Genomic DNA, 10,615 nt, shown 5'->3' with positions numbered 1-10,615 from the left:
GGAAACAAGTTACGCAGCAGAAAGTGGCCCTGCATTGTCATGTGTTTGTGGCACCAGTGAAGTAAGAGCAGCCGCATCATGGGATTGTCCTCACAGCGCAGTGAGATGCGTTATAGGGAATCTCAGATATCTTGGACTCCTGGTGCCCCATGCCTTCTTTGGAACAGAAAGTTACAACTGAAAGGAGCTAAGTCTCAGTGACGCTGCACCTGAGATTATAAGCCATGCTTCTCAGAACCAGCAGGATTCAACAGCTGTGGCTACCACTAACGCAGATCCTCAAGGCTGAGGTATGTCATTCCGTACCGCCCTTCGTGGATACAGCTGCTGCAGCTGGTTCTGTTTGAAGGGCACTTGGTTCCCTTGCACATTGCAGTTGTGCCCTATAAAACAATACTGGTGATACAATATTAATTGGTGATAGTGATTAATTAACAGCAAATGAGCTGTAACATGGGTTGCTGCATTCCCCATAGCATTACTGACCTGAATGTCAGCATTTAGCTTCAGCTGTCTTGCCTAAGCCTGGGTCATGTAGTTTGACACTTAAAGCACTGTTTAATTAAGGTGGAAACTCCAGTGTGCCTAGAAATCAATTTAGGAAGAATTGATTGTACCACGAACTAATTGCAATGAAAGCAGGTTCTGTATTAATTACTGCTCTGCATTTAAACAGCTGGTGTTCCATTTATTAGAGAACAGCCACAATTTATTAAGTCTGATGTTTGCTACATTGGAATTGCATGTTATTCTAACCTGGCTGTTTTTTATTGGAAAAATTTAGTAGCTGAAGTAATTAACTTCTACTTAAAACTTTTACTAAAAATCCCCCTACTAGAGGGGGAGCAGATTAATGTATGGCTGTTTGATATTAAACAGAATTTTACATCAGCAGACTTCGATTACATCTCGCATGCTTATCTTACTTTGTGGCTTCCAAATATCTGTTTATACCATAACTATCAGTAGAGATGATCTTAAGTGGGAAGATTTTGACGTATTTGAAAGTTTTCTTTCATCTAGATCAGGTAATGGCTGATCTAGATCAAGTAATTTCTGTCAAAATACAACATAGTGAATTTCATATATTTAAAATGTAGTTTATATATTGCACCTTCCATTTAGCAAATCTCTGTGTAATACAACTGTTTGAGAACTACGAGATTGTACTCCAGTCTCTTAAGTTCCACTCTTATTTTTCAGCATTTAAATGGAGGTGGTAATACCTGTTGTTGCTTTTTTGTTTCTTGCAGGTATGTTCGAGCAGAAGTACTTGCTGGTTTTGTAAATGGTTTATTCCTCATCTTTACAGCATTCTTCATTTTTTCTGAAGGTGTTGAGGTATGTTGTGAAGTCAATTGCACTATTAACTGTCACGTTTCTATTTGTAGAGCATATTTAATGGGGATAAAATTATTGAAATTGATTATGTTCACTCTTGCAACACTTAGCTTCAGATCCAAATTGTGTTAGGCCTGTAATGTCTCATTGAAAAGAAACTTCCAAAGAGAGGAGGGTAAAAAAGAATTAAAAAAAAAATCTAGATTTCAGAAGTTTTGAAAAATGCCAAATTTGTTCTCAGTCTTCATTTCATTCCCCTCATCCCCTCACTCTTCTAAGGGGAAGGGAAGAAATGATGTTCTAGACTCTTGGAAGTTGTTTGGATGACGGGTAATCCATGTATGACAACAAACTTGAATGTTTTCATATGGTATTGAGCCACATCCCACAGCATAATGAAATTTTATGATAAAAGTTAGCTAGACTATCAGAATATTATACTATACTTTCACAGCTTTAATAATAAAACTTCAGCTTCAGACAGTAAGAATTAGTCTGTGTACCATCCCAAAAACTGTAAGTCCTGAGTAATTTCTAATTATGTCTTTATATATGCCTGTTTGTATGAAAATGCTCCTGTATCTAAGCAGTATTTTCAGTGCCTTTTAATAATGTAAAGAGATTGTAGAACTCTACATTTGCTTCTTGGTTTGTTGGGTTTTTTTGGTTTTTTTAGAGAGCACTGGAGCCTCCTGACGTGCATCATGAGAGACTTCTTCCTGTTTCTATACTAGGATTCATTGTAAATCTTATAGGAATATTTGTTTTTCAACACGGAGGTCATGGGCATTCACATGGCTCTGGTAGGATGTCTATAATTTTCAGTACTGTTTCCTTTCTTGGCACCCTGTGTTCCAGGACCTTATAATCTTCCAATGAGAACTCCACGATTAAATTTTAATGTCTTTTTAGTGGCAATCCTAGCCAAATGTGTATGTGACTTGTTGCAATATTGACTTTTATGTTTTATCACTAGCCCTAGTATGTCACTACCGTACTTCTCATTTAATATCCATTAACTGGAAGACCTAGCATGCCAGAATCTGCTTTCTGGAACATGCACTCTTCTGCACCTTATTGGAAGTGATTTGCAGAGTGTCTTTTGGACAAAATTAAGCTGGAGTTAAGTGAGGTCTTGGCTGGAAAATTTACAAAACAGTGTCTGAACCCAATTTTAAGTATGGGATGATTCAGCTTCAGGTGCTTCTCAACTTAGTGTCTTTTGAATTTGAATGCAGAATTTATTTGCCTAAATATATATGGTAAACATTTTGTTTGGGGTTTTTTTCTGCAAAGCTAATTGGTATATCTTTCAGCTTAACATATAAACTGATACAGACTGATGGCAGAAAATAGTCTTTGGTCTTTAAGCAGCAATTTAAGCTTGAATTTTTAACGTGTGAATGATAGCCGATTTCTGGTTTCTTAAAACAGCTGTTTTTAATGTGCTTGTATCTAATTATGTGTACATTTTCCAAATTGTACTAAAAGTGTAGCACAACTTGTCTCAAAGTAAGAATGTATAAAAGCACTTGACTTCTCAAATCAGGTATGTATTACACAGCTGCACAGCATAGATTTAGATGACAAACAGCTTGTGTTAATTTTCTTAACTTACTTAAAGCCATACCTTAACATGACCTAAAACATGAATAGGTTTCGAGTAGCTTAGAAACAAATGTAAGCATACTTTTATTCAACGTTTAAATTTATACTCTGATGGTGATATTTGTTTATAGGGCATGAACACAGCCATTCCCTATTTAATGGTGGTCTCAGCCACGGACACAGTCACGGAGGTCATGGTCACAGCCATGAACATAAACATGCCCATGGACACACTCATGATCGTGGCCATAGCCATGGACACTCTCATGGTCAGGATTATTGTCATGGTAAGTACTTAGTTAATGTCACAGACCATCTTGACTCAATTTAAATTTGCTATTAATGATTTACTGAAAAAAAAGAGAGGGTGCTGGCAGCTTGTTGCGAGCATACACGGAAGTAGTTTCACTAAATGTGTGGTATGCTACGCCACCACCATGTTTTGTGGCTCATTTTGGTAAGTGCTGTTTCACTTGCAGTAAGTTCAGTGTTAGTTTTTAAAGGTTTTGCTTTACCTGCATTTTTTTGAATGTTCATTGTGATGTTATGTGTTGGCAAAAGATAAAACAGATGTATGCTATAGCAATATAGTGAAATTAGTTATCGAGTGCTTTGTTTCAATTTTTCATTAAAATCAATAGACAAGTTAAGCTGCTTTGCTAGTGTTCTTCATTTGAATAATTTTACAGATCAAGATATTAGGAAAGATGAACAAGCAATTTTACTTTGGGTACTTAGGGATTGATATGTCATACTTGGTTTGGGATCTCAAATATAAGATTTTCCCTGTCTTGTATAATTGTAATCTGTTTTAAAGCTGGTTATGAAAAAAGTACTTGGTATTTTAGCTGCACTTAAATCTTTTCTAGAAAGGCAAACAATCTGTGAAGAGACATCCATGCAAAATATGATCGGTAGCTTTCACTATGGGAGAAGAGACAGTGTGGTTGCTACCTATTTGAAACAATGCAAGTGAAAGCCTTATTGTAATGCAGGGTTGTCAATCCTTCCTGCCTAAGCCATAAACTAGAATCTGATGTGACTGAAAATGTGCCCATACAGAGCAGGGAATAGTGTGGTAACTTGCAGGCAGGAGGTGACAAAGAGTATAAAAAGATTTATGTGTACCTTCCTTGCTATTTTTAGTAGAAAATTGGTGCTTGTTTTCCGAGTGTTCTCCTGGAGTTTGGTTGGAAAGCAGGAGCTCCCTCCTCCTGCCTCTTCCTTGCTCTCCCCATGCCCCCCACCCCAGTGGAGCAGCAAATGTAGCTATCTGTTTTGTGCAATTTGATACTGAAATCAACTTTTGCATAATTATTATATATCTTCACTGGAAGTCATTTGCTATCCTTTAACAAGTTTTTCTTAAAATCTTTCTGATGTGTTCCGCAGAGGCATTCATCTGCTTGGATGAGAGGATTTTTTGACTTAGTTCTACCTTCTCCAAGTCTTATCCTTGTTGTTTTACAATAGGTATAAATGCTTGCTTAAGTGAAATATTTCTGGTTAGCAAATTTATTTGACCTTACTCTTCTTGTTTGTGTGTATGGCTTGTATTCTTGAGGGGGCCTTATTTTTTTTCTTATTATATAAGAAAGGTCTTACTTCTCAGTTTGTTTTCATTAAAAAAAAATGTTGATCTTTTTATTTTTATGTATACATATATAAAATCTATTATGTAAAGTGCTATTTTCTTTTTTAAAAAAAGTGTTTTAAGACTTTTAATTGCTGCAGTAAACAATAGCTAGAGTAAAAGCTAGTCATTGTGAACAGCTTGTCTGTTCAAGAAATTTCAGAAAGGAAGACCATAACAGAATATACCACTAGAGAGAGCCTTTGTGTAGGTTAATATGCCAATAATTGTCTTCACAGATGACCATTCTCTTGAAGGGATGGCTGGATCCAGCAAACAGATTTTACAAGGTATGATGAAAATAAGTATAGTGGTTTATTAGTTTTATCATGGTCTGCCTGCCTGTGACTGTTTGTCACACATCTGTTTCAGATGGTGCCTCCGGGTAAACCCTACATTTTTCTTAGAGGAGCTATTTTATGAAGTCCCCTTCCGCCTGTAAACAGAGCAGTGCCATACCCTGTGCATGGCTAGGCATTGAGACACTCACTGAAGTCTAAATGTAATGCAGCGTCAACACAGTTTAAAAGGGAGATCCCAAAAGCTGGGATTTAGCTTCTGTTACTGATGCTGAAAAGTCAAATAATAAAAATCTAGGAAAGAGTGGTTAAAAGCAGAAACTTTAGGAGCCTAATTGCAATGTATGCTCTGGAAAGTGAAAAACAGTATTATTAAGATAGAATGTATTTGAAAAATGCAGATTGATATAGTTGTTAAAGGGCACCTGAGCTTAAAACTTGCATCTCATCAAGCTATTACAGTTGGTTTAGACAAGATAGTAATTCACTCTAAATTGCTTGGAGTCCATGACCTCCTGAGCATTAGTGTAAATAAAACTGACATCCTCATTATCAGTAATCTGAGCTTTGATTAATTTTTTTGCAGCATTCAAGAGGGAGAAAATAATGTAATGTAAGAGGTAGCAATTATTTGGCATACCCAAATGTACATACTGTTTTCTCTAGTTGGATGATTTTCTGGCTTGTCTGTAGTCTTTGAAAAGGAACATTTTCAACCTCTTCCAGAATTTATAGTATACCATATTACATATATGTATACTCAGTACTTCAGTAGAAGATATTTGAAAGTCAGTCTTTTCATGAAAGGCACGTTTTAATTGAAGCATATTAAAAAGACTCAATTTTATATAATTTTATTTTAATTTTTCAATACTGCGGTGGGTTGGCTCCGGCCAGCAACTAGGCACCCAGCAGCTGCTTGCTCACTCCTGCAGTGGGACAGGGAAGAGAATTAGAAGAGTAAAAGCGAGAACTACTCTTGGATTGAGATAAAGGCAGTTTAGTAAATGAAGGGGGGGAAAAAAAAGAAAAAAAAAAACAAACAAAAAACAAGTGATGCAAAGACAATCGCTCACCACCTCCCACCAGCAGATCAATGCCTGGCCAGTCTCTGAGCAACTGCTGACTTAGAAAGACTGCTCCTCAGTTTTATTGCTGAGTGTGATGTTATATGGTATGGAATATCCTTCTGGTCAGTTGGGGCCAGCTGTCCTGGCTGTGTCCCCTCCCAGCATCTTGCCCACCCCGCCCTACTTGCTGTGGGGGCAGAGTGAGGAACGGAAGGCCTTGATGCTGTGCAAGCGCTGTTTGGCAATAGCTAAAACGTTGGTGTGTTATCAACACGGTTCTAGTCACAAATCTAAACGACAGCATCGTGCAGGCTGCTATGGAGAAAACCGAACTCCATCCCAGCCGGACCCAGTACAAATGTAGACTTGGAAAAACCACTAAAGAGCTGATTTATAGTTGTGCGTTGTTTTTATGAGGAGGGATTATCTGAGTATGGAGAATTGTCTTAAAAAAGCTGTTTCTGAATGACTGTTCCCGTCATTGCCAGCAGGGAGCTCCAAAGGCTAAATTTTAGCTAGCTGCAAAGTGCTTGTTTCTTTGTCTTTTAAGGTAGTGTGTTATTCTTCAAAATAAAAGTGAAGTTGTTCATGTCCGCAGTATTGTTTAATTCTCAAAATCATTTGTCTTGGATTTCCTTACCAGACAACTTCTACAGGTATTGTCACTGAAACATTAGCATCTTTCAGAGCTTTACAGAGCTGTTTCTGTTAACAGTCTTTCCATCTTACACAGTGCTTATCGTTGTCTGTAGGCATCAGGGAACATGAGTTTCTTTACTGTAATATGGGTGGATATTGAATGAAAAAAAAATCTAGCTACATCTGTTAATCACTGCTTAAGTTGATAGCCATGCCATGAAACACCCCTTACTGCTAAGTGCAGAAAATAATGTAAATTCTTCAAATTCTCTATATTCTACAAATATGTTGAAATCCTGTGATCACTTTCTGTGTGTTTAACCAAAAATTGACCACAAATTTAACAAGCATAAATCATGTTATCTAGTTCTTGCAACTCTTCTCCGTAACCTGTCTTTGAAATACTCCATTAGCTTTCAGAATACCAAGTTGTAATGATATCAATTAATCTCTTACAGGTGTATTTCTACACATTGTTGCAGACACGCTCGGAAGTATTGGTGTAATCATATCTGCTATATTGATGCAGAACTATGGTCTAATGATAGCAGATCCTATTTGTTCAATGCTGATAGCACTACTTATAGGAGTGAGGTAAGTGTTGCTATCGCTGACATTTGCTAGTATTTTTGATGCTAGTTACAGCACAAATTACAGCTCAGAAGAAAAGGTTTGTCTGTTATGCTAATGACTTACAACGTTTGCTTTTCTTCCAAGAGTGATGTTACCTCTGTTCTGTACGGCTGTTCTGGTGTGCTCTTACATGAGCTATCTTTCTTTTCCTTTTCTACAGCTTTTCCTCTTAAATCTGCATATTTTACCCCTGTTTGCATAATACTACAAAAATGTCTTTCAGGTTCAAACTGTAGAAAGCTTCCTCTCTGTATTTAGAACATGCTTATATAAACCAATGTACTCCAGTAAATGGAGCAGAATGGCTTCGGGGCAGCAGAGTTGAGCCTGCTGGCACAGGATGTGCCCTTGTCCTTGACAAATCAAGGCTGGTAACTTTTTTTTTTTTCCCCCCTCTGGCGCGAACTGTCTTTTCCTGTGTATTTGTATTCTGAGACATCCTTACACCGTTTAAGATCTGATGGAAATGCTTCAAGTAGTTCTGGGCTTTCCCAGTTGTTGCTTACCAAGATCGCTGTAAATGTGAAGCTGTTTGGATTAGACTGGACAAGCAAACGCTTCGTTTAGTGATGCTGTTATTGAGGCTTTTCTGGCAGCAGTTTCAATGGTGGCATAGGGCAGAGTGCCACAACTCCAGTTACAACCTAATAACTGAACACCTTTGTCTCTTCAGTAGTGGTGAATGTCATCCGATTAACTGCAGCTACTTATAAACATGCCACATATGGTATAAGCATACCATATGCATGGCAGCATTCACAGAATTATTGATGTGAATCTCCCTATTTATCAGTGTAGGGCAACATGCTTCAGGCACCAAATGCCCACAGAAATCTGTGTGCTAGAGATCACTGTTAAATTACCACTTTAATATAAACTTAGTATTTTGACTTAAACCTCCTGTAATTTCCTAAAGGACAAATTATTACAAACTAATTCTATTACTGAAATCTCAAAAAATGGGAAAGAAAATGTGCAGGTTACCAAGGGGGAAGAAGCTATTGCTGAGGAAATAGCTGGGTAAAACACAGGTTTCCATACATTTTGTATTTTAAGGGTCTAGCTTTGTGTACAGCCATGCATATGTGGAGTGCTGATCAGAAGATACCACGTAAATGAGAATTTTTTTTTCTTCCATTCGTACAGAGGTTGGAAGAAGACTACCTTCCATAACAGAGGTTTTATAATAAAGCTGTTTATAGGTCTGCTAGCACAGTTAGGAGGAATGTCTGAGGTCCGTGTTCTGTGCTGAAAATACTGGAGGACTTCACTGCTTGATGTGCCTTTTGACCTGGTACCAGACCTCAGCCTGTAACATTATTTTGTTGGTCCGCGATGCTATAAATGATCTCTAGAATCATTACGCTAACTGAGTGCAGTCAGCTGCACCATAGTCAGTAGAAGCAAGCCTGCATTTCTTGCAGACTGACACATCCTGGCACAGCAGTGGAGCAAACACTAATTGCAGGGTTGGGTTGGGGTTTTTTTGTTGTGTTTTTTTTTTTTAAGCGGTCCAACAGACTCAACTACTGATGGCTTTGCTTGAAATGCACTTAAACGAGATCATAAACAAGATGACTGGCAGTTTCAGATGGATATTCTTTGAGAGCTTGAGTCCCCTTTTGTGTTGTTTGACTTTAGTAATCTTCATTTACACTTCTGGGCCTAAAACCATTGTTTATTCTGCCTTATTCTTCGCTATGCTGTGTGTGTGAAGTGCTCTTCTAGAAATAATGCAAAAGGTTTTTCAGATTTTCCCATAAGGGGATCTTTCCTAACAGTAATATGGGGGCCCAACTGATGTTTGCTAGCATATATAATAGTTTTATCCTTAATCTTTTTCAAGTCACCTAAATCTAACCTAGAGAAAAGATTGTACTGAAATTTTGTGAAATTTAGGATTTGAGGGGAAAAACATTGTTTGCAAGAAGACTTTAAACTGATAGTGGCAAGAGCTGTGTCTAGTTTTTTTTAAATTGTCTGTTTGCTGATGGGGTGCTTGTGGGTTTGAGGAGGGGGATGTTCAATATCTAGTGGAGGGATTCCTGGCCACTTCTGTGGGCCTATTTGCAACCTTGATAAATAACTTTTCGGGAGGATTTGGCTTTAGTTTAAATAATTGTCTGCTATTTCAGAGGAATATTTGTCAATTTTACTTGTGCGGAGTAGCCCATTCGTGTCCCTTTTACTAGTTAAACCAACTTTGATAAGGTGGAGTGGGGTAAGAGTACATGTGTGCCCTAACAAGTGGACCCATGCATGTGTGTTTAAAAATCAGGATCTTTTCTTTGTGGCTCTAATAAAGCAAGCATAGTTTTGAGTCAGAGATGCAAAAGCCAGTCTGATAAAGTTGTCCAAAAGTTTTAATGCTGTCTGGGGACTTTCCCCTAGTTGGGACTGTGAAGCTATGCTTCTTTCAGATAGGCTTGTGTAAAAGCCCCAGGATGCTGTCTCTTCTTACAAGAGTACTTTAGCTGATTGGTTTAAATCTAAATAGTAGCGTATTTTATTGCTCATCTTCCAAAGCTCTTTTGCATGACTCCACATTTTAAGTATATGAAATTTTCCATTTCCATTTTAATTAGCTGCTTAGACTTCTGGTTCTACTTTAAACATATTAGTTATTAACTGATGAACTAGAGCTGGCAATACTCTCCTTACTGCTGTTAATGTTAACCAACAGCTCTTAGTGAAAGCAAAACCTTGAGCGTGGATGATCTTTTATGTCTTTGAGTTACAATAAGCTTTACAATAAAGCAGCTGAAATGTCAAAATCTGTATGGAAATGCTTTTGCTCTTGGCTGTCAACTTGTTATTTAGGAGGGAGTCTTCTTTCCTCGGAGAATGTCTTTTTATGTGCGTATGTCTTTGAGCTCTTGTTGTGCTGTCCTTCTGTCACTTGCTCTCAAATGCCAAATTACTGTATCGGATTAAGACTTGCCTGTAGTACAGGTGCTTTTTTATCATCAGGAAGGTATCTTAGGAAACAGTTGTGAATATCGCAGATGGCTACATGAGTGTAAATCTAAAGTCACAGTGGGAGAATGGTCCAGGCTTGAATATTCTCTATTAAATTTTAGATAGTGAGGATAAACTATTCTGAATGTTAGTCTAGAAGCCCTGCTTGTTGTATATGACAATAAAGTATACATTGAGAAAATTATTTTCATAAAGTTGGAAACTCCCAATAAAATACAAACTGGTAAATGAATTTTTACTCATGTTGGTTGGTGGCTTTCTCCTCCAAGGGAAGGATCCTCAGACCAGTCTAGATTACAGTATCACTTTAAGGGGAGACAAGGAGGGGGTGTCGCCCTCTATGTCAATGACCAGCTGGAGTGCATAGAGCTCTGCCTGGGGATGGATGAGGAGCCGACCAAGAGCTTATGGGT

At 37.8% G+C, this 10,615-nt stretch overlaps 1 protein-coding gene across 1 annotated transcript in view; it reads left to right on the top strand.

Moving 5' to 3' along the window:
* The first annotated feature begins 282 nt into the window (after positions 1 to 282).
* Positions 283 to 10,615, top strand: part of SLC30A7 (solute carrier family 30 member 7) — a 25,834-nt gene continuing 15,501 nt past the window's right edge. Inside the window, exons 1-6 of the mRNA XM_019473106.1 lie at positions 283 to 290; positions 1,254 to 1,341; positions 2,018 to 2,144; positions 3,081 to 3,236; positions 4,822 to 4,872; positions 7,049 to 7,184. Coding sequence (XP_019328651.1) covers positions 4,842 to 4,872; positions 7,049 to 7,184 — 167 coding nt within the window. The 5' untranslated portion in view covers positions 283 to 290; positions 1,254 to 1,341; positions 2,018 to 2,144; positions 3,081 to 3,236; positions 4,822 to 4,841. The remainder of the gene's footprint in view (positions 291 to 1,253; positions 1,342 to 2,017; positions 2,145 to 3,080; positions 3,237 to 4,821; positions 4,873 to 7,048; positions 7,185 to 10,615) is intronic.

Source organism: Aptenodytes forsteri, unplaced genomic scaffold, assembly GCF_000699145.1.
Source record: "Aptenodytes forsteri isolate BGI_AS27 unplaced genomic scaffold, ASM69914v1 Scaffold181, whole genome shotgun sequence".
Classification (NCBI taxonomy): domain Eukaryota; kingdom Metazoa; phylum Chordata; class Aves; order Sphenisciformes; family Spheniscidae; genus Aptenodytes; species Aptenodytes forsteri.
This window is presented reverse-complemented; position numbering and strand designations above follow the sequence as displayed.